This window comes from Gobio gobio, assembly GCF_949357685.1.
Source record: "Gobio gobio genome assembly, chromosome: 10".
Taxonomy (NCBI): domain Eukaryota; kingdom Metazoa; phylum Chordata; class Actinopteri; order Cypriniformes; family Gobionidae; genus Gobio; species Gobio gobio.
In genome coordinates, this window is record NC_137116.1 from 48,858,361 (window position 1) to 48,884,263 (window position 25,903).

The following is a 25,903-nucleotide window of genomic DNA, read 5'->3' on the forward strand; positions in this document are numbered from 1 at the left end:
TTGTGAGAATATCATTTAACTGTACAGTTTTGTTTGACCACACCTTTAATGGGAATAGCTGACCTCGTTAAACTCTGGGTTTAGAGTCTTCTTCTTCACTGTGGTTTTGTATTTGGACTTTTTTCCCATGTCAGGCTGCAAAATACTGATAAAGAGAAATAACCAGAAATGAATCATTGCTCTGCAGTGAGAATTTGATAACTTCTGAAACATCAAAGCACATCATTAGCCTGGTTTGTCTAAAGCTCTCGAAACATCCACGACACAATCAAAACAGAAAAAAACACAGGCAAGCCCATTTTAGAGCATGACCAATTTTAAAGAGAGAGAGAGAGAGAGAGAGACCTTGGAGAGTGAGATAGTGACAGTGGGGTGTTGTTTTTGGTGATTCATTCAATCTATTACAGACTGAGAGATGATAATCTCTAATTGAGCATGGATGGAATGAATGGATTGAGAGGGTGTTGGAGGACAGATGATGCATCCATAAGGTCTGTGGCTCATGGAGTCGTCAGTGGATTATCAATCAGGATAATCATTTATTATTCATGGGAGGTATCAACCTACACAACATGTTACAGAGGAGAGAGATGTCTGAGGTGAAAAAACACATGGGGATATGATGCAAGAGACATATTGCCATCTACATGACGAACCAAAGCAGAGAGGCAGTTACATAGTACAGTTGAATATACCCAAACAGCACTTAAAAGGTTGAACAACACAAGATTCACTGAGAAAAATGCCGGTGTGTATTTGCGTGACATTGCATTGTTAGAGGCAGAGATAAATCAGGCAACTGCAATTTAGACACCTGAATGACGAAAGCACACTCGACTACACCGTACGTCTGGAAGAATGCTGGTTGTGGTGCTTTTCTTCATCATTTGATGAATATATGCTGTTATGATCAATAGAAAATTATCAGAGCATATACAAATACACGATGCAAATACAAAAATCTCTCAGGTAAAATCCATTTAAATAATGCAACAGTAATTGTGTTAGGCAAACAGCACTGAACTTGGTGAATAATACATACATCTAATCATGTTTTATATGATTAAAATAATAATTCATTCTAATATAATATAACTCACAAAAGTCATTTGCTGAATTCTGAACCACGTCCCTGCAAACTATTCTTACTATTTCTGCCATAGAAAGATGAATACTGTAGTAAGAGTACTTATGCTAGTACGTTTTTCAGGGATTGAGTCAATCATACGTTCATTTCACAGAAAACTGATTCATTCAGAAACAAAACGTCCACATACACAATCTTATTCCGAATTAGGAATACATTCAGCCAAAGATAAATTACAAGAAACAAACATTATTTTTTTCACATCCCAAGTCCCTACTAGGTCTTTGGATCGAAGAAGATGTATCTTCGGATTGAAGGTGCTGTGCATGCGCAGTCACGACAAAATGAACGAATTTGTCTCTGAGACAACTCATTATTCCCAAGTCAAAATGAACAAATCATTCTTCAACGACTCTCACTACACAACTGTGCATTGCTCAGAAATGCGTAATGGTCCTGTAACTATGTCTTAAATTAATATCTTAATATCAACTTATTGAACTGTTAAAAGCAATATAATTAAAAGCAATATCACACTTGCAATCGCGCTGTTGGGTTTCCATTATAATGACAACTGGACAATATTGACAGATTATCATTTAACACTGAGTGTGTTTGGTGTCAGAAATGATTTATCACTGGATGATAACAACTAGACTAATGACTCGCTATTGAAACTATTCATAGATGCTTGAATGGTGATCCGATATAAAATTAGCCAATCTTTAGATATTAATTGACTGATTTTCTGGTACATGTCTGGATATCAATCAGAAATTAATCAGTAACTTTCACCTAATGACTTTTAGTCAGAATATTAATGATGTTTTATTTCTGTGTGACAAGTTTTATGTCACTGACAGGATGATTTTGCATCTCTAATGGCTTTTTAATGTGATCCTATAAATTTTTTATTGACATATCCCATAATAAGTGTTGGATATTAATTGGTCTATACGGACCCCTGAGTAGACTACACTATAGAGGACCTTAGTGGGAACCACTTCTCACAGGGCCTGGGACATGTTCCTACGTTGAAAGTTGTGATAAAGACATCATTGATTTATCATACTGTGAAAGAGTTATAAAGTGGATAAACTTAATTTAAAACTAACTGATGGGAAGCATGTTATTACATTAAACATGATGAGGCACATACTGTCCTTCTGAAGAACAGCTGCAGGAAATTTCATTCTTGACACCATGGGGCTCACTTCAGATCTAACCCTAAAGAAACAACTGTCATCATCTGATAATTAAAAGAATAAATGTCATCTCAGAAGAGCCTGTCTACAATGACAAACGTCAGTCCTGAATGAAAGAAGGAATTTAGCATGGACAGAATGTTTACGCCTATAACGAGTCTTGAGTATTTAAAGTCAATGTGTAGTGAGGGCAAATTCAGACCAATAAGAATGACATTTTCAATATGTTAACCCCCTGTCTATTCAGTCCTAGGCATACAGACCTACAGTTTTTCTTGAAGCAAGTTCGGTTCATAACATGCATGGCGGATGAAAAAAAACAAACATTTTACTTAATATTTACATATATTAAAGCTGAAGTGTGTCATCTGTAATTAGTGCAAGAAGCATTAAATTAGTGCATGTAATTATCATCCGTGTAGCTAAAGCAGTAGCAAAGCCAAGGTCATGGGTTCAATTCCATGGGAGAATGCGTGAACTTCAAAAATCATCAAATTATAACCGAATACACATTTTTCATAAAATAATTTCTGAAAGACCCACCACTAACGCCGAAATTTAGAAGTGCGACTTTACTCTCCAATGAGGCAAAGGGAGAAGCGTCATATTTATAAATGGTTGGAAACAGTGATGCAGATACTGGTCACATGACAATGCCAACATGTTGTTTGTACTGTAGTATGTCCATATTGAATTCATACACATGCGTAATTACTTAAAGCAACACTATGTAATTTTTTTGTGCTCAAGATTTACAAAATGTATATAATGAGTGAGTATATCATGAATCCATTTTTCAAACTGTGTTGTCGTCTCATCTTGAATCACCTATAATACGGTACGGTACACCTATAATAAGTGTTTATATTCGGACTACTTTAGTCCGGTCGGGGTAGCCACCACTGCGGAGTAACCCAGTACCTGCGTGACTCGCCATAGACATAAACACAGAGAAGTAGCTCCGGCTACAATGTTCTTCTGCAAGACGCCTGCAGTTCTGTTTGTTAACCGCTAGAGCGCCAAAAGTTACCTAGTGTTGCTTTAAAACTCAGTGAAATTCAAGCCTGGTACCGTGATAGGTTGCCACCTGTGCAATAAGTCCATGTGAAATTGTGAAATTTCCTCACCACTAAATATTCCACGATCAACTGTTAGTGGTATTATAACAAAGTAGAAGCAATTGGGAACAACAGTAACTCAGCCATGAAGTGGTAGGCCATGTAAAAATCACAGAGCGGGGTCAGCACATGCTGAGGTGCACACTGTGCAGAAGTCGCAACTTTCTGCAGAGTCAATAGCTATTGACTATACGTGATAAAACTAAACACTCACCAAGGCTGTATTTATTTGATCAAAAATACAGTAATAACGGTCATATTTATTACAATTTAAAACAAATTTTTTTCTAATTAAATATATTTTAAAATGTAATTTTTTCCTGTGATGGCAAAGCTGAATTTTCTGCTTCATTACTCCAGTCTTCGGTGTCACATGATCCTTCAGAAATCATTCTAATATGATGATTTGCAGCTCTAGAAACATTTCTTATAAGCACAATTGAAAACTTGGGAAGGTGGAGGGTTTCTGAAAACGAGCTGCACTGCTAAGACAAATGCTAACCAAGTATTTGAAGGTTGAGCTGCGTGCTCAATCAACTCATTGGCTACTGATACAGCAGGAACCAATCAGCTGTGCCCTATAGAGAATAATGTGATTGCGAGCAGTTTGAGTTAAACCTGTGCCATCTAGAGTTTCATAACAGAACTTTGTATTTATTTGAAATAGAATATGGTAACAGCCTAAGTCTTGACTGTAATTTTTGTTAAGTTTAATTTATCCTTGCAGAATAAAAAGTATACATTTCTTAAAAAAAAAAAAATCTTATTGACCCCAAAATTTTGAATGGTAAAGTTTAACTCTTATTAATGGTTGTTTAATTAATGAAGTACATATTCCAACCGCATTTCCCGAATACTCCTCCCATCTTTCATTAATCAAACTGAAAGTCCTCCCCCTAGCTCACACCATTGCTTGAGCCAATGTTGCTCTGTTGGGATGCTCATATCGCTGAAACAAACAAAGCAATGTTCTGAAAGCAGCACAGAGTCCCAGTGTTGACATTTTTCCTGGAAATCAACCTGCTATAGTTGACTCTGAACATTAAACTGACATGTGAGAGTATTTGAACATCAAGCAAATTACACACTTCAGCTTTAATGTGCACCTGCATCTATATATCTGTGAATTAGTCACTAATTACATTTTGACTAAATCGTTTCTGCAATTAGTGAAAAACGCACATTCAAGTCTGTGCACGACGCCAAGCGTCTGAATAAACATTCGAATGTGAGCCTAAATGTCTCGCTGCGCAAGTTCAGATGAAAGCGGAACCATTGAAATCGTGTCCCGTGTAATGACATTAATTAGAGCATGTGCAATAATATCTGCATTCCCTTGTCTGTTCTAATTATGTGGTGATGCCGAGGGCCAGATGAAAATAGAGCTGAACTCTACAGGGTCTCATTCATAATCATTGCATATACACACGCACACACAATCTGAAAAGTGGGGGCATATCTAAAATCTCATCACATTAGAAACATCATCAGTTTTAAATGCCTAGTTGCCACGGATACACTCATGCGATAAAGTACTTTAAAAAAAAAGAATAAAACTAAACTTTCCAGAAACAGCATTGTAGCGGCAGATATGATGTGAACATATAAAATAAATCTGCATATTCTTTTTTGTCAAAGACGGCTTTTCTTCTCTCCTCAGGAAGTTTACTTTCTGTCAGCAACTCAGCGCAACGGTGCCAGCCGTACTTGAGTCATGAATATTAATTATGTTATGTGATGTTCGCCCAAATGGATTTGCTGAAAGGCAGACGTTCGTGAATACTAGCCTCAGCTGGATTGATGTTACCATTGGCGTGTTTCTTTACTATCAAAGCAACCGATTGACGGATGCTTCTGCAACATTAGATAATAATTTACCCCATTTACTTTTTGATAAACATTCCTGTTCTATTTACTGGTGCATGTTATTCAAAATGAAAAAAAAATCTTTAAACAAGACCTTGCTTTTGAAACATCTTTTAATTATGGCTAATGTCAACAAACTAATCATATCAAATAACCTGTCATGAATCATAAATCATGATTTAATCAAGTATCATAAAATATCCTGTTTCACAAGGAAATCAATCACACGATGGAAGAAAAATGGTTTTCAAGTGTGTTTCATCAACTTTTAATTCATAATTTTACTCTTTTTTTCCATCTTTGCAGCCTAAGAAAATAATCCTCTTTAAAGTATAATCATTAGATCAACAGATAATCTCCCAAAAAGGGGATGAATTTAGCAATTTGTGGAAAGTGTTTGCCTCTGCACACACATAATCTCTGCTGAAGATAATTAACTAAATCACTGTTTGCTCTAAAAATCACTGTCTACCAGTTAGTTGCTTGGTAAATTACATTTGAAATCTCAGATATCGAAATTTCTTTCCTGAATTTATCTGAAAATGCCTGTAGCCTTGCCTTAGCTACACATTGATTAAATGGTCTTCCTTCTAGCAACCTGGATATGGTGATTACATTCACATACAGAGAGCAGAGAGAGCGAGAGAGAGCGAGAGAGAGAGAGAGAGAGAGAGAGAGAGAGAGAGAGAGAGAGAGAGAGAGAGAGAGAGAGAGAGAGAGAGTGTTGTGGGTAAGCTTCCCTGCCTAAGCTTCTTCTGTTAAAACCAGACACTCTGTTGTCTGAGAAAAACATCTCAACAGAGAAAAAACATATGAACGTCACTAGCAGCCCCCCTCCAAATCTAGAGATTTAGTTTCTCTTTCCTCCTACGGAATGACTACAGTATTGATTGGCCCCCAGTTCCCCTCTACACTTAATCCATACTTGTGTCCAGTTCCATGTTCCCTCTATTACAGAATAAGCCAGTCCAGGCCTCAACAATAACAATGGCCTGCTGATCCGGGGCCAGACTGAGAGAGTTAGCTGACTGACGCTGATGAAGTTTTGAAGGCTGAGAGAATAACTCGACTGAGAAGCATCTGTAAAAATGTGTTAGAATTACAAACCAATTAGTCATGTTTTGAGTCATATGCCATCTTTTTAAAACAAAAGTGTATTTAGGAATTTATAACGGTAATGGAGTTTATTCATTGAATTATAGCTGTATAATTCCCAGATATTATTAAAAACCTTAAAATATTCATTTTCATTGTTTTTTATAAATGTTTTTAATAAGGAAAATGGTTAATAAAAATATAAATATAAATCATGTAAACATAAAAACACGTGAAAAAAAAGTGTACACAATGTACACATTGGAAAAAGTTTGGATAGGTAAAGAAATATCTAAACAAACAAAAAAACGTTATTGTTTAAATATCCAAAAACCACTAAAACAATGTTATATTTTGTTGACTTGTTTACTTACATCATCCCAAATGTTTCAAGAATAAAGAATTCCAGATAAATTATTCATTTTAACCAGGACACAAACTATGTCCAAGCGTCGCTTATCAATGACATAATAACGCGGTTCTGGTTTTATTTTGTAGAAACCATGGAAACACCAAATATGCTTTATTATATTATGTTTTTTATAAGACAGGTGGGCAACGTTTGGATACATTAATTAACAGAAAACTAATCATTTTTATATAGCTCAACACAGTTGTACCATGTTTTACCATGCCTAATATCAATCTAGCTTACTGCAGTGCGCAACAAGTGTCTCATTGTAGTCGCCGAATGAACGCACAGAGTAGCATCATAACATAACTTTCAACACACTCAAATGTATCTCAGGGCTGTAAGTTAACTCTTTTTGCACATAGCACTGATGCTACAGAGGTTGAAAGTTTTGGAGCACTGGCCACACAATTGAGCTATCGGTAAGCCCCGCCCCCCTTAGTTACTGTTGCTAACTCGGACAAACAAACGGAGTTGCTATATCTTACAATGACAGCCGTCAGTGTGAAAACCTTATCCCAAGATGTTTTTGGACACAGAATGTAGCGTATACCCCGTCCAAATGATGGCCAGACTTTTCTGATGGTTTATCAAGTTTATTATGTCATTTTTCACTCCAAAAAAATCATCGTAAGAGCTGAACAAACAAAGCATAAGAAGTGCGCACTAACGTCTCATTCACAAACTTTCTCTCACCGTTGCATTACCATTAACATACACAGCAAACTACACAAAAACACTCATAAAACGAACAGTAAACAAACATATACACAGAGCTTATGCCTTTTCGAGGGTGCAGTTAATAACTGGTACACTTTGTATGATCTACAAAACAACTCCGATAAACAGCGTGCGATCGCTCCCTTTCACCACCCGTAGACTATAATACCCATCAAAATAGGAGTCCTCCTTAGTAGGACAGATAATGTAGACCTTAGACATATCTAAAATTAAATTAATTTACATATAACCAGAGATGTATAAAGTACTAGAGACACATACTTGAGTAAAAGTACAAGTTCCTTATCAAAAAAGTGACTTGAGTAGAAGTTGAAGTGCTCTTTAAGCACCACACTTAAGTAGAAGTACTAAAGTATTCAACATTTTTTGTACTTAAGTATTGCAAGTAGTTTATTTTAAAATGTACTACTCAAGTACTGAAAGTAAAAGTACAAGTATTGTGTTATGTAGTTATTAAAGAAAGTAGTCAAACGTTTGAACATCATATTGTTTTTATTATTTCAAATGATTAAGCTAAAGGACAATCACAATGTTGGTAGGTAATTTTTCTACATATTGTCATATAAATAACCTGAAAATACTGTAGTTCATTAAGATTAAATCTTACTATAACCACTCTTACTAAAAAAAAAATGGGGTAAGCACACTTATATTCTCATTTCAAGAGATGTTCTGAGTAAATGATTTGTTTGTAACACTTTACAATATGGTTTGATTTGTTAACATTACATTAGTTAATGTATTAGACTAATAACTAACATGAACTAACCATAATCAATACATTTGTTACTGTATTTATTAATCTTTGTTAATCTTAGTTAATAAAAATACAGCTGTTCATTGTTTGTATATGTTACTTCACAGTGCACATTAACTATGTAAACAAATAGAGAGCAATTTGAGCGCAAGACGCTCGTGTTGTTTTAAAGACAGTGAATGCGCGCTCGCGGGGCTCTCTCGCGCGCTCTCTCTCTCGCGCGTTCTCTCTCTCGCGCTCTGTCTTTCGCACTCTCGCGCGCGCTCTCTCTCTCTCTCATGCGCGGTAATGTGGGTTTGGAATGGAATGATTCACAACATTTTTATAATTGTAACGAGTAACGATGCAGCACATACGAAAATATCGGAGTAAAAGTATTAAACTCATCGAAAATATGTACTGAAGTAAAAGTGGAAGTATGAGAAAAAAATTATACTCTAGTAAAGTACAGATACTGCCTTTTAGTACTTAAGTACAGTAGTGAAGTAGTTCTACTTCGTTACTATACATCTCTGCATATAACCAGTTTAATATGGAGAGGCACGGAAATGTAGACCTTCGTGTTTTTGATCTACAGTGTTACATGACATGAGAACAGTTAGTTATTACGGTTTGTATGTTAGCAGGGACTTTAATTGTAACTTAACGAGAGCATGACAAACAGAAAATCCTCTCAGGATCCCTGGAATCAGTGTTATAGTACCTCAGGCACGACATTTTAGGATTTTTGTAGCATAAACACCATCAAACCGATGAGAGCTTCGGATTTTCCAATGCATCTCTATGGCGCTGACGCCTAAAGATGTCCGAGTTCTGGTCCCAGCGCAACTGATACTCGACTTCTATTGGCTCATCTGCGTTCGAGGGGAGGGGCTTACGATAGGTCAATTGTAGCACATGTATAATACGTCTGTTACCAAGTCTGAAAATTGCTATAAGAATAAACATAATAACAATTATTATTATTATATTTTACAGAAAACAAATCGTTAGAACGGTCTAAGGTTTTATTATAAAATATTAAATTATGATGAATACAACTGTGACTTTAATATCTTAATTTTGTCAGGAAACCTTATGCATTCAATGAGAGAGAAAAAAAAGTACTGTACATTTCTCTACACAGCGAATCACTTTACATAATAACAGTAAAATTATATAATTTCTGCCTCATTCTGTGATGTGAAGCACATCTGATCTTTAAAAGTAGGTTATTTCAAACACTCGATTAAATGTTCTCTTTGGTTGGACAACAGGTTTGTACACGCTTCTCATAACAAGTTTGGAAAGATGTTTGGCACATGTTGCCTTTGGCTTTTCGCAGCGTTGGTCTGTTTCACACTCAACTTGATTCTATCAAACCCTGGTGCATTTGCGTTCATCTCGTCACAAACGTGCACGGCGCATGATAGAAATCGGGGTAAATATATTGTGTTTTTTATGAATGTGGTGCTATTATGCGCAGCTGAGTGAACAACCCATGGGTTTACTGTACGTGCATTGCATGAAGTTGGCTTTCTGCTGCTTGCAAACGGACTCTTTAGAGGAAAGATTCGCTGCCCTGATTCCACTCGCTATGCGCGAATACACTGTAGACTCACTTTCGCTTGTAACTAAGGTAAATCATCAACACTATCATCCCTTACATGTGTTTTATTGAACTAAATACAATCGCAATTGGCTAAAACACACGTACTGGTTACTTTTATTCCTGAAGAACTACGCGCCCGATTGCTTTCTCACAGTGCTTGAAGAGATGTACTGTGAACCGATCGATCCGCCCTGAACAGTGCTGCGCTTCACCTGCACATATATTTATTTATAAATTGAAGCCTTTGCGATTTCATAATCTCACTAAGCCAAATCGTGATTTTGGTTTAATTTCAGTCAATTGTACAGCCCTAGATAACATCACACAAGCACAAAACAATTTCTCACATCACTCAAACGAGCTCTGTCTCACATGATAAACTGTATCGCACGCGTGCTACTGGGGTAAATGTATTCATTGCACAGAGCAATTTTTTTGTAGCACGTGAGGCATATATGTCGCACTGTACAGCCCTGTCAAATATCAGCGCTGCATTACCCCCCATACGCATGACCAGAAGAAATGTAAGCGCTAATCTGCGTTATAATAAAAGCTCATCAGCAATCGCTCCATCAGCCTCGTTCCGCTCCACCCTGCTTCATATACAGTAACTTTAATAAATCTTTATTAGAGATGCACCGATTACAATTTTCTTGGCCGATTCCGATTTCCGATTTTTTGTTAATGAGATCGGCCGATACCGATTTTGGCCGATTCCGATTTTCTTTCTAAGAACTATAATTGACAGCATATACAAACAAAAATCAAAGCAAAATTTTTTTTATTCTAAAATAAATTATTAAACATTACAACAGGATCTTCTCTCACTTAAACAACTCTCAAAAAATAAGTGTTCTGTGCCTGGAAAGAAATAGAAATAACAAATAACTGAAAATCAGTTGCTTTATGAAACAAAACATTATAAATTGACCTTTTTCTCTTTTTTACTAAAGTACAAAAGATCCTATGAATGAACAAACCTGAAGTGTACAGTACTCCTCCAAATAGTTCAGTAATTTGGGTAATAAATGTTGCCAGCTAGGGATGATGATATTTTGACGGGTTGCCGTTGCCCTTAAGTGTCTGTGTTCATGATATGAGAGTTCTCTCAAATGAAACGGTAAATTCTCATGAAGTGACGGTTTATGCGATCGGCTGGTCATCCAGCGCCATGAAGTCCATAATTTCTTTGTAATTGCTTTGGTCTTTTCGTTGCTTATACCAAGAAAAGATAGGAGAGGCTGCAGACCTGTGGCTGGCTCTGAGCTCTGGCCAGCTTTAGCCGTTTTACCTTTGCTACCTTCTTCAAACTGGGCATGTTCCGCGGGGTGATGGAGTTTTAAGTGTCTAATTAGGTTTGTCGTGTTGTGCGCTTTCCTGGTGGTTCCCCCGCGGTTTAGTTTAGCCTTACAAGTTTTACAAATGGCATAATTAGTGTCATCTAGTGTTTGCATGCGGCTGTGAGCGCGAGTGTGGCTCTGACGTCAACGGCGCGGCCACGCTCGTGCTCACAGCCGCATGTAGACGGATCGGCTCAAAATCGGAGACACGTGAGACTGATCGGCCGATCACCGATCAGGCCGATCATGCAAAAAATCGGCCAATTCCGATCCCTGGCCGATCAATCGGTGCATCTCTAATCTTTATACATTGGTCATGAATAGGATTTCTGCCCAAGTCCCGTCGGATACTTTTCCACCGGCTGTTGAGATGAAGACTCCGCAAAATCAAGGGGTCATTAGATACACCTTTGTTTTGAATAAACGACCTCTAGTGGTGAAAATTACATATTGTGCCTTTAAGCTTTACTGACCCGTTTTAAAAAGCACATACATATAAATGAGCTAATTAGTGACACTGAAAACACTTATTGCTGTATTCCAATTATGTCATCTTATGTTAGTTTTCCAGAATCCATTTAATAATTACAATTATTGCTATTAAAAAGACAAGAGTGACTGATGCAGAAAATCCAGACTAATAAAACGACAGTGCTGCTTCAATAAATTCCAGCTAAATCCAGCCATAACTGGAATCAATCTCAGCGGACAAAAAAGACAAATAACATCTGGTCCAGCGGTCACAATGCACAAACAACCCAGCATCCAAACAAGCCTCTGCCATACCGTCACACATGTCACGAGAGATAGAGTCAAAATCTCCACCTTATCCTAAACTATATTGACAAGTCTAGTCCTAAACAAGCGCTAAAGCACCTGTCACACACAACCGCACACGCACACTCCCAGCAGTCTATCCTGCTGGATAGAAGCAGTCCACTCTCCAACAATAGATTTCCACTGCTCTAGTGAGCCCATCAGTGCCTGTAACTGGCACGATAAACAAGGAAATCCTATCTCCTCAGAGCAGATAGCGGGAAAAAACTCCTCTCCATCACACTAAACATCAAAATATATCCACGATAAGAATGAACAGGACCCCATCCACAGAAAGAGAGTGGTCCGAGATTATGCATGCTTTATCAGACTTGAGAGGAGAGAGAGAGAGAGAGCGAGGAATGGATAGAGTAGAGAAAAAGAGGTATGGCAAATGATAAAAGAGCCTTGCTGTGTAGGAAGCCGAGGGTGGGAAGCTAAAGCTGAGAGAGCAAGATTTTTTTTTAAAAAGCAACGACCGAGTTTTTTTTGGGACTTTGCGCTTGCCTCTTGACTCTCTGCATCCATCTCTATGCCCCATTAATTTTCTCTGCCTCCAAATAAAATCTCATTGTGTGGGTGGACTTTGAATTATTCTGCGCAAGAACCCACAGGGGGATAAATTATGATCAACCGGAGGTACAGCGAGAAATAAATCACCCTGAAATGAAATCCATGATGCTAACTAGGAGGAGGGCGATGGCAATGAATTGAGCCATAACGCAGTTACACGCACTTACGTTCGTCTGATGCTGTGCTGTGCAATGATTCGAGGGAGGATGAAACCAAATTCTGCTTGTTAAAACTTGCCTTTTTGATCGTAATAAATGTGAAAATTAAATAAAGGCTGTGAAAAAGATAATCATGCCCACCGTTGACTCACTACAGGAGCCTTGGGGATTGTGCTAATTTGCTTTAACTCTATTTGAACAACATTGGTGCTTTGAGGTACTGATTACAACATTAGCTTCCCTCGTCTTGGGTTGTCGACTCACATCATCACACACAAAGCCCACGAGTCTCATCTCAAACTTCTGAAATAACAACAAAACAAAACGACAGTCCGTTTGATGATCTGATGCATATTGCGCCCAAAGCTGGAGAGCCTTTTTCTAAATCTGGTTTAATCTGATTGGCTGGCTTTTTATGCAACTTTCGCAATGCCAAAACAGGCATTTGGACTAAAAGCTTCCACTTTATTTTTGGCCTGGAGGGAAGTGTAACCCCATCCGCCTCTTTTATCAATTCCTGTCACTTTGCCACTGTCCACTCAAAAAAAGCGTGGCAAAAAAAAAAAACACTCACATTTTGACAAAGGGGTCCGAGTAGCCATTCGAATCCATGGCGGCCAGGTGGGCACAGCGAATAATTCCCACAACCAGAGAACTCTTCTCTGTGGCGTACATCAGAGAGACCAGGATACGGCCACGCTAGAGAAACAGAGAAAGAGAGACAGTCTGCAGTCGGATTGTTTCCACTGATCAATATTCAGACCATCAATAATGCATTAAACAATATATGTCAGTAGGGTACAATGGGGCTACAACCCACAAGGGGGCTGTTTTGATGGTTCAAAAATTATTTGTTTTCATTGTATACAGATGGAGTAACAAAATGTATGTAAAAAAAAAAGTTAATAAAAAGGACATTTTACCCCGAGTGTGGAGTAAAGGCTATATTGATAGCGTTGATATTAGGGTGGCCATTATTGGGGGGTAAAAATGTTTAATGTTTAACCTCTCACCCCCTCATTTGTTTCTCCATTAAAAGTATGTAATGTATGCAAAATACCATCCAGATACTTCTTTTTATCAGCAGGTACTTCAATATCTGATGTGAAATTAGCCAAGGTTTCGTTCACTGATACACTTTTGATTGTTTCTGATATCAGATGGCCACTTTGCATAACCAGGATGAAGTGTACTTGCTTGGAAGCAAGGAGAAGTTTATCAGGTTGCCCTCTTCCATGGGGGAATTTGTGCCCTAATGGTTAGCAAGACTGGTAACCCAAAGGTTGCTGGTTCGATTCCAGTACTGGCAGAAAATGACTGAGCAAGGCATCTCACCCCTAATCGCTCCCCAGCTCCACAGCATAATGGCTGTCCACTTGCTGTGTGTGTTTGTGTGTGCACTACTTACTACTTTTCTCCTAATTTGTGTGCAGGAACTTGGATGGGTTAAATGCAGAGTACTTACTCCTAATGTGTGCTCCTGTGGGCAAGAGGGTTAAATGCACGCCATGGGCTAAATGCGAGTTTGGGTTACCATACTTGGCCTTCTTTGAGTATGTCTGCACTGAATAGGAAAAGGGGGAACAGTGAAGCATCAGGAGCATGAAGGAGCTCTACTAACAACACTGTTCTCGTTTTTAACCTAATTCACTAATTTGCTGTTATGGTCATTAAGACAAGATTTCAATTTTGTTGAGCACACCCCAAACGCAGTCCAATCTCAGCAGAATTTGGTTACCATTTCTCATGAAGTGGAGGTGACTGGGCAGGTGAGAGCAGAATATTTCAAAAGTCCCAAAATAAGGGCCACCCTAGTTGAGGCAATAGCAATTTAAGTCTTAAATATTTCAGATATGGAAAGATTTTTTTGAGCAACATTTAAGAATATACTTAAATATATACTACTAGAACTACTTTTAGTGAACAAACAGTACGCATACTAGAGTGACAATGTTAGAATAGGCAAAAATTATAAGATCGTTGTTTCAAAAAACACTAACATTCAAATCTTTGGGGTCAATACGATTTTTTTATTTCAATTTATTTTTATTTTATTTTGCAAAGGATGCATCAAATTTATCAAAAGCGACAGTAAGACATTCATAATGTCTAACTTTTGAAATGTTTTGAGATTTCTATTAGAAATAAATTATGTTCTGTTCATAAGAATCCAAAACAAAACAAAAAAATCAATTAAATCAGTTTCCAGAAAAATATTAAGCAGCATTAATTTTTCAACATTGATAATAAAAATAAATGTTTTTTTCAGCGTGATGATTTCTGAAGGAACACGTGACACTGAAGATTGGACTAATGATACTGAAAATTCAGCTTTGCCATCGCAGGAATATGACTTTACATACATTCAAATAGAGACTTTTTTTTTTATTATTGTAATATAAAAAATAAAAAAAAAGCATCCTTGCATTGAATGCAGGTGAACGTAAGAGGTCTACTTTTAAAAACAAAAACAAAACTTTTGAACAGTAGTGTAAATATATACTTAAACTCTGTCAGCAAAGGATATACAAATTATCTTTTGGCTTTTATATCCTCTTGTACTATATTTAGTAGGTGAACACTGTACACAATATTAGTACAGGCAAAAAATTATAAGAATTTTATCTAAAATATGCATTATAATTATTGAAATTCTCATTAGCGACAGTACATCTGAAAAATGTTAAATCTTATTTTAAAAGTAATTGCCTCACAATCAGCTATTTGCCACTGAATATGATAACCTCATTGAGCAGGACAGTTTATCAGTCCAAAGTGACAAACAAGTGTTCTGGAAAGTGCTTTGTTTGCTAATTACTAAATCTGAGATAAAAAAAAAAAAAACTTTTATCCTTGGGGCTTTATTCTCATTGTACCCTGAATGTGAGTGTTTTACATTCTGGTGCAGTTTCAGTGTAAATAGGGAGTTTGCAGGGGCCTGAAGTATGGGATCTTTACCTCCTCTTCTGCAACAAGAGACCCAGGATCCACAGCCTGACTGTTACCCTCCCGGGTCTGTAAGACCGTAGAACGGTTATTAATAATACAGCAAACACCCAAACACTAAATTATGCATTGAACAAATTCCAATGGACATAACCTCACAACAGCTAAAATGACTCACACATACACACACCTGTGCAATTCTCTCAAGGCCCATGTAGTATTTCTTGCTCTCTCCCTCCTTTAGTTTCTTGAGGGCCACCCTGACTTCACCTATGAACTCATTCCGTCCTAAACGATCCATATCACACACACACAGCCTGCAAAGAGAGCGAGAGACAGAGAGAGAGATGGCACTCAGAACTCCTCAGCTCAACTTTCAGAATGTGTTAAGCATGTTGCACGCACAGCCAGAGAGAGAGAGAGAGAGAAAGAGAGAGAGAGAGAGAGAGTATGTCAAGAGAAGAGTCTCTGAGCTGAGGAGTAGGTGGTATCGACTAGAGGTTGAACAAAATATAATTTTTGACCATTTAATTGGTGCTGATAAAGATTAGATATCGTTTCTATAATTACTTAGAAATGTGTGTGACAAATATAATTCCGATTAAAATGACTTCTGAATATGAATTGAGCAAATCTGCAAGACTAGACTGCTGTGTAAAAATAGTCACACCATTAATTTTGAAGCAGTTCCTGCATCGCTATTCAATGTCAGAGCTACTGAATTTACAGCATCATGACGAAATAAATGAGCTTGCAAACTAATTGAATCATAATGATTTAAAAGACATGGTCACTGAAAAAAAAAATCTTGTTTTGTCTTGCTAGATGCACATGTAAAAACAAATGGCAAATACAGTGCAACCAGTCTGATTCTGAAACGAATAATTCATGAGTCTATTTGATTCAATTCAATTGACAACTGTGTCGAAAGACTCCACAACTGCAGAGACTCATTTTGAATCATTCAATCGAATCAGTGAATCCACAGATTATTGACTGAATTAACATCTGACTCACTGAACCGCATCACAAATTCATTCATGTCTGACTCATGTCTGACATATCCTCCATAGATGACATCATGAAATACAAGATACCTAATATATATGTAATGTATACTGTATATATGTATAATTTAAGATGAGATAAAATAGGCTAAATTATTTTTTCACAAATATATTAAGTTTAAAATCTTGTTAATCCGTTTTCCCCCACCTTAGTTATTGTAACCTGCAAAATCGTTTATCATTCAACCTCTAGTATTGACACAGACAAAGAACAGAGATTAAGGAAAGGAAACAACAACAATAACAGAATGAGAAAAGTGGACAATGTAAGAAAAGACAGATGAGTTTTACGTCAGTGACAAAGATGCAACGGAAATAAAAAACTGAGGAAAGAATATATGAGAGAATAACCAGGGTGAGGAGACAAATGTAGAAGTGTTAGAACTGAAGAACTGAAGTGTTAATGTGGGTGTCAAAGAGCGAGAGAGCAAGAGCCTGCACGTAAGCAGATGCCACTGACATCATGATCTTGTTGGCTTCTTGCTTTCTTCTAGGGCTCGATTAGTCATACCTTCCAGCCAGGTGTGTACACATGCTAATACAAACACATGCACACACACACACTGGTGTGGAGGTGGATAACAGGTTCACTCCACTTCCTGTTCTGGGGATCATTCTTCCTGAAGCTGCTATTTATTACTCACAGGGTTGAGCTTTTCCTTGTTAATGTCAGTCACTGACACTGAGAGTTTGCATGCATGTGGAAGTCACACCTACATGCAGGACATCCGAAAGAAAGGGACTCTTCAGTGTTTATTCAGTACTGAGGTGTGAGTCAGATGAGTCATGGGCAGGCCCACGCAGAATCTGTGCTGGCAGTATTTCGCAGAAAGCTCCACAGGTTTCTGCAGAATTTGACCGCTCGTCATTCAGAGTTTCTCACATGTTTAAGTATTTCATATGCTAATTTGATGAATGATTTCAGCTACCAATAATAACATGGTACACTCAACTTCCTATTGAAGGCACAATATGTAATTTTTGGCGCTAGAGGTCGCTTATTCAAAACAAATGGGTATCTTGATGACGCCTTGATTTCGCAGAATCATGGGAGGGGTATATGTGGGGCATATATATATATCAACCATATGTGGGGTAACGCAGCGCTGATTTATCATATTAGATACATTTGAGTGTGTTGAAAGTTATGCTGTAATGCTACACTTGTTGCACACTGCAGTAAGTTAGATGCTAGGATATTAGGCATGGTAAAACTGGGTATTCTGGGTAAATCAAGAAAACGAGATTTAAGCAATAAGACTAGTTTTCTTTCGATGAGTGTATCCTAACAGTTTCTCACATGTCTAATAAAACACATAATATATTACGGTGTTTTCATGGTTTCTACAAAATAAAAAATCAAGGGTAATCCAGGTATGATGTCATTGATAGGCGACGCATAGACAAATGGCTAAAATGGCTTATTTCTCTGGATTTAAACATTCTTGGAAACATTTGGGATAATGTATGTACACATGTCAACAAAATATATACACATTTTCTAGTGATTTTTGGATATTTTAATTTAAAAAATCTTAAATTTTGTGCCTTTAAAGAGGACCTATTATGCTTTTTTTCATTTTCAACTTTCTTTAGTGTATAATGTTGCTGTCTGAAGAATGGAGAATGTCTGAATGGAAGAATGTCTGCAAAGTTGCACACAAAGTCCACGCCAAAGTGAGGACCACTCCAAAGTAGGGCTGCGCAATATATTGAAATTATCGAAATATCGCAAATGTACATATCGCAAGGGTACGCAATATCTGAATGATTATAATAGGCTACTTCAACATTGTGAAAAGTGTACGTTTTAGGTTGACGCATATAGCAGAGAATAGACTGGGCACACGACTGTTACTTATGTGACTTGCTAGTCGTTAAAAATAGTTATTAAACGCAATAACTTGCGAAAAACAACTCCTTGCAGTCTCACGCTGTCTGCTGTCTGACACACACACCGAACAAGCCGTTCTTTTTTTCATCTCTTGTAACACACTCGAACTGTCAAATACACACGGTTATGTCAAAAGGGCTGTCTTGATGAGTATTCATGTAAACACAGTCGGTTATGCTTTATGTGAAAGATATCAGTTGGGGAAAGAAATAGATTTTACACACTTAAAGCTAAATTTCGTATCGCATATCGAATATCGCATTATTTAACAAGGATATCGCATATCGCATTTTTCATCAATATCGCACAGCCCTACTCCAAAGGTATTCTCTATATCAATGTTCACTGTTTCTGAACTCTCTAAAACACCTTGATTGTAACATCTCAAGGTTTCTTCCATCACAATATTTCTCATTTAAATAATTCCCACCCAAGGCAAATGAAAAATGAAGGGACCAAGGTCTGGTTGAGTTGTGCAAGTAGTGTGTATGTCCAAGAGACACCTTTTTTTCCACCTTATGGTAAGGGCCGTGACATTTCCGAAAAAAGCTGGAAGCGGTTGACCAATCACAACACACTGGTCCAGTTGACCAATCAGAGAACATTGCGCTTTTTAGGCTTCATAGAGACAGGAACTAAACAGAGTGTTACTCAGACTGGAAAGGGAGGTGCTGAAACCATGTAAAATGTGAAAAATATGGGTTTTTTTTTTTACATTCAAGCATGACAACCTATTCTAGTAGAGCCACAAACAAAAGACTTTGTAAAAAGGCATAATAGGTCCTCTAACAAAATTTTAAATCTGCTATGCACATTATAATAGAGTATTCAATAGTGACAGATTCAAAGATTCAATTCACTACAATTAATCAAATTCCTCCACCAACAGTAAAATCTCATTGCTCTAAAATCTTTCTTCACAACTATATATAAAACATGAAATTGTTCTGATTAGCTGTAATTGTTGCATCATGCATTTTCACTTTCAGTGAGGACAGAAAAATGGCACTGGAAATGTCACGTCTGGTTAGGGTGTTTTAAAAAATGTGGCAAAACAAATTTGTCAGCTAGGCTCAACACACACCGTCTACTATTAAACAATGAACACCACATACTGTATGCTTCTGAGACATCCATTATGATAATGACTCCCCTGAATAGCATAGGATCTTTCCTATAATGGCACAATAGCACTATTGATAACGTAGCCATTCTTAAAAAATATTCTCTGTTCTCATTGAGAAATGACATTCACATGACAAAAGCTGATGAAAGAAAGGATGTTTATTTACAGGGGGCCATACGGGAGGAAATACAGTAAATGTGGAAATACTTGCTCTGGATAAATCTCCAAAATCTTGAATTACGATGTTTGTAGTTTAAAAAATATTCATCCCTGCCGCCTCTCCTTGCACTGAACGACTGCAGTCGGTTTGAGATTAGCCAGCTGTCATAGCCCAGACACAGCCACTGTGACAAGGTGCTGACGCTGCCCGTGGTGACATACTCCATCTACGCCTTGGGCTCCAACAACCTGCTCTTCAGGATGATGGTCACAGAGCGTAACAGAGCGTTAAGATTCATCAAATCAAACTCATCCTTTGGGATTCAAAAGTGGCAAGAATCCATGTTTGCCACGAGAAACTGTTCGGCTCGTGTCACTTTTGGCAGAATTTCTGCATCTAATTGTTTCTTAATCTACAAGAATCCTCTGTTTTAAACAATTTCTACAATATCTCAGCATACTGCGGAGGTGAAAATCTCTGGATTGAAGGTCTTTCTCCAGTGCTGAGGTAAATCGGGGTTGAGTTCAAAACCCTTTCAGCATGAAACTCGCATTTTTCACCGTCTCAATCAAAAAGTGGAACAAGTAAGGCAAACAGCTTCGCTCTCTCTTTATCTCTCCCCCTCTCTCATCCTATGAGAGCTCCTGCTAGGTTTGTTTCCCAGCTGTGCATCAGAAGGGTTTCTATTACATTTGTAGAGAAATTGCTCCCACCTCGCTCTGTCCTCTGAGTTTTATTGCTCAAATTGTAGCATACCTCTACACAGAAGGTTAGACCCAAGTGTGGGTGTTACCTTAAGGCTAATGTTTGTTATTGCACCACAGAGACGGTCACTACATGCTGTCAAATATGCGCAAATACACACATGCCCACACACAATATGCTCCACGTGACAAGGCTTGACCTGAACATCTTGAAGTAATGAAATTCACACATGCACACACACACAAATGAGACTCACACATGTTCTCAATGTCATTAATAAGCTGGATGGAGACACAGAAAGCCATATGTTCAAAAGGTGAATTCGGAAGGGTGAGTAAAGCCAAAAATAGTTGAATCCTTGTGAGAATCATGGGAAAGGGAGGTTGTACTGTACCTGAGGGTTTTGGTGGTCATATCAGCAGCCGTGATGCCGTGATAGATGAGCGTCTCGTTCCACACTGGATTCAGCGTGTTCTTTAAAGTCTTAGTGCGCAGTTTGTTTGCCTGAAAGAGAGAGGTAGAGTGTATTGAGAATGATAACGAATTTAATTTATAGACACAATGGGTCAAAACAAGTGTGCAGAAAAGCTGCTCGTGCAGAATTTCTGCTGGGTTTACAACAGCTGTGCACGCACATAAACCTGTTCTTACCATCAGTCTAATGTTGATGAATCCAGATTGTTGTAAATGAGGGAACGTGTGCACACAGTTAGTAATTAGCATAAGACACACCCAACACATTTCCATTTAAGGGCTATCGCACAACCTCTCATATGCAGCCTTTTATCACTCTCCAGAAACATATCCTTACGCTCTCTAAAGCATGGTTGCCAACTTTTGAGTTCAGCTTGGAGTGAGAATTATGTCTTAGAAGTGTATATCTGCTTTGTGTGCACAAATGCTACGTTTCACAAAGCCACCTAAACTTCTTCGGTGATCGTTGCACAGGTATATAGTTTATATATAGTGACCTTGCACAGTGTGGGGAAAATGTGATACAGACTGATGCAATCAAGAAGTAGCAGATCTTCAGTGGTTTAAATAAAACCCATACCTTACGGCACTGCGCAGACTGACCGGAATATGACATCAAAATATCACGAGAGCGACTCGAAAGCTTTTTTAATTTGCCGTGAGATTTACTTGGGCAGCGTGAGAACATGAGACAGAGGCTGCATACGAAATTGCATACTTCCCTACTATATAGTAGGCGAGAAACAGTATGTGACAAAAGAAGTATGTCTGAATTCACAATACTCATAAAAGAGTAGGCAAAAAGTACCTACTACTTCCAGCGAGATTCTGAAGTGTGCATATGATGGACACTTTACTATCCCATGAGGCCACGGGAGAGGATTTATGAATGGTAACATGATAACATGATAATGATAACATGGCGAATGTATTATGTCCAGATTACATTCATACTACACACATTCATACTATATAGAACATACTTTTTTAGCAGTCGTGATCAATAACTTATTCAAAATAAGTACCTACTCAAGAGAGTATGCAATTTCGGACGCCTGAAAAGCGTGAAAGTGTGTCTCAAGCCAAAATCAAGACAGTCTAAAGATTTTTCATAAATATCTATGAGCACATACAGCAATATTTTCTGCCTTTTTATGCAGGATACATCTCAGACTGAGCTATAATGGATCATTTTTGTTACTCTCAAAGTAATTGAAGTAAGATTTATTGTGGGGTAGCTAGTTATTATTGTTATTAATCATAAACATAAACACAAACACACACACACACACTGGTCTAGCTAGCTATGGTCAATGGTCTAGCTATGTTGTTTGTTTACCAGCAAAGGAAACAATATTTAAACATCTAAACAACATAAATCTACTAAAAGATATTTCAGAGAATACTTACTAATGTAAGAAAAATAAACTTAATTTAAGATATAATCTCTGAAAACAAGAATTTATCTGGTTGTAATGATGTTTAGATGTTTTTAATAGAACACAAGACAAAAATACTGAAGACGGCAATACATTTTTTTCAGTGCAGGTGATGTTGAAACACTTCAATGTCACTCAATGTCACCGTAGGGCAGCACCATGAGATTATTACTGGGAAAATTCCTGGAGAAAGGGTTAAGTTCCTCGCTCAAGGGCATGATGGTATGGTCAAGCAACCCTGCGGTTAACAGCCTGAGCCTTAACCACTATACCACATTACCCCAGTACATCTTAAATGAAGAAACTGATCTCTAATCTCACCACTAAACCAGAAGCACAATCATCCCCAAAATAAACATTCTTTCACATTTCACAACTTAAGAGCATTTCGGGGAAAATAATTAACACCCCAAGCTCCATCTGTGCAGAAATTACCACTGCTGTATATAGTTTGTCAAGTTAAAGAATCTGTTAGAATCGGCTGCTGCTCAGCCGTGCTAGTTTTGTGAGGTGGGTGGTGATGTAGTGGTTAAGGCTCTGGGCTAGAAACTGGTTCAGTTCCTACAAGGTACAACCCGCGATTCATCATCATTGTGTCCTTGAACAAAGCACTCAATCACAGGTTGCACTAGAGGATCTTTGTTGATCTTGTATGAACATCACAGAAATATTTATAAATTCAGAATCACACATTAATCATCAAATGGCTGTGATTTTGCACCACATGTTTGTGTTCAGAGAGAACAGACCATTATTTTTATTTTTTTAAGGGAATCTTATCTCATTGCACCTGGTTAGGGCACGGCAGGAGAATGGCACATCATTACTCATAAAAAAATACAAATAAAAAATGCTAGATTTTTTGAACAGTTTCAACTGGATAATAAAATATAATGCAAAAAACTATTGTGCAAGGTTAAAAATATTTATGGCTAGATCATTTATTATTTCACCCATCAATGACAGGAGTGGTACGATTTTTATTCACCAACAACAACAAAAAATCCTTTCTTAAATATTTAATTACAGAAAGCACAAAGAGAAACTTAGGAAGCAAAAAACTTTAAAGAGTTTTTAAACTACAAAAATAGTTTGACAGTGTTGTCATGCACCACTTGCAGTCCCTTTGTGGCCAAGGTGAGATTAGATGCAGAAAAAAAAACTTTTTTTTAACTATTTAGTTTTTTTGTGTCAGACACAGGTGCAACTCAGCTAGACTATCCAAATTTAGATATGTGAATGTGCCCGTGTTTTTTATACCTGCAATAATTTACTACAAATAATTTTATGCAAGTTGGATTTAAAATCTGAGAACGCACATGTCCCCGGTTTGAATGGGCATGACGCATCTGGGTAGAGATGACAGTGGGAGAGATGAATAGAGAGAGTCAGTCAGGGAGGACAGAGGGGGAAACATCATTTATCTTTTCTCCCTCAGGTGAAAGGCAGACATCTGCTCACCTACTTTGCAAAGGAGAGATAGAAAGGACAGGAGGCTTTCCCCAGCTCACCTCCTCTCTGTCTTGCGCACACACACAAAATCATCACCCCTTCTGTGTCTTACCCTAAAATCTGCTCCCCCATACTAACAAACATACACTTGTTTATCTAACTACAGTATCTAAATGAGGACATACTATAAACCTCTACTGTATTTATTTTTAAATAAGACTAACCTAAAATAACCTTTTTCATGATTTATTAGACAGACAGACAGACAGACAGACATATAGACAGATGGATGAATGCATAGATAGATGATAGATAGATACTGTAGATGATGGATAGATAGATACTGTAGATGATAGATAGATAGATGATAGATGGATGGATGGATAAATGGATGATAGATGGATAGATTAAATAGTTTTAATGTTTTTATTACATTTGTTATTATGTATTATATTTATATCATACGTTTATTATTTTCATAAATCAATATGTTTATTTAGTTTTCTCCACAAAGCAGGTGATTTCATGCATCATGCCAATTTTAAATCCAAAAATGTGTCTTGTAAAAATATGCAAATTAAGTTGTATGGTTATTTTAAGTTTTATTTAAAGTGTTTTGTCTAAATGTTGCCAGTTCAATGAATCAAGCCAAAAAATCTGTCATCATTCATGTACATCCATTGTGCTCCAGAAATGACCTTTTCCCCCTGTAGAATAAAATGTCAAAACTGCTCTTTTCCTTACAACAAAAATGCATGATGATCACTGGCTGTCAAGGTCAGTTGAAATTTTGCATAGTATATAAAAAAACAACAACAACAACAACAACAACTACATATTAGGTCGGGTTTTGAACCCTAGTCCCCTTTCACGCAACACAAAAGCTGTACCACTCCTACACAGAGCAAGTTAAATACTGTTTTTCCCCCTTTAGTCATGCTTTATCCAGCCTAGAGCACAGAGTAAGACAGTACACCCTCAAAAATGATGCCGCTGCTTGTGGGGACGTTTGCTCTACAATGTAGGCCAAATCTGACCCCACACACAAACACACAGTTCATTACCCCCTGTTTCTTCCCTAAAAATCTGCTCTCACCCCATTCAAATACCCTGACATGCACACTAAACTCCCCAAACTGGGCAATTACCCTCCAACAGCTCGTTTAGCAAATTAGTGTTAAATCAAAGAAACGCTCTGGCTGTGAAGACCCAAACACAATCTCCCAAACCGCAGACTCTCTCTCGCGCGCTCTCCTGACAGAGCGAGTCCACGTCATTCATCGCCTGAAGAACATGTTGCTTCTCTGCATATTTCATTTCTCTCTCACTCGCTCTGCTCTACTCTCTGCACTGCTGCATTTGAAGCTGGAACCAGCCAAGCTTGGCTATCCTCTTTCTCGCCCCCTGAGGATGCTCGGCAAATGAATAAACACACTTTAACTCCAACAGACATCAGCGGAAAATACATGTAACAATTCATTAAAACAGCACCAGCTGAGCAAATAGCTACTGGGACTTGAATGAGGGAGAGATGCATCAGCGGATCTTACTCTGGCAGTACCATGGTACAGTGATGGCCTCAGATTGTAAGACTATGGTACTGAGGGTTTAATGTATTCATTTGCCATTCAAAGCATAAAAAGTACAAAACATGGTGGGGTGAGGCAGTTGTACAGTAAAATAATATCACAAACACTACTGTTTAAAAGTTTTGGGTCTGTAACTTTATGTTTTTGAAAGACGATTCTTACTCTCACCAAGACTGCATTTAATCACACAGAAAAATAGTAAAATTGTGAAATATTATTACACTTTAAAATAAAGGTTTTCTATATATATATATATATATATATATATATATATATATATATATATATATAT

At 37.5% G+C, this 25,903-nt stretch overlaps 1 protein-coding gene across 1 annotated transcript in view; it reads right to left on the reverse strand.

The window, feature by feature from the left end:
* The window catches only part of doc2g (double C2-like domains, gamma), a 51,459-nt gene that overhangs the window by 8,706 nt on the left and 16,850 nt on the right, over window positions 1-25,903 (reverse strand). The window contains exons 5-9 of the mRNA XM_079827957.1: window positions 21,052-21,161; window positions 15,896-16,022; window positions 15,718-15,774; window positions 13,334-13,458; window positions 64-145 (exon numbers count right to left, since the gene is read on the reverse strand). Coding sequence (XP_079684083.1) covers window positions 64-145; window positions 13,334-13,458; window positions 15,718-15,774; window positions 15,896-16,022; window positions 21,052-21,161 — 501 coding nt within the window. The remainder of the gene's footprint in view (window positions 1-63; window positions 146-13,333; window positions 13,459-15,717; window positions 15,775-15,895; window positions 16,023-21,051; window positions 21,162-25,903) is intronic.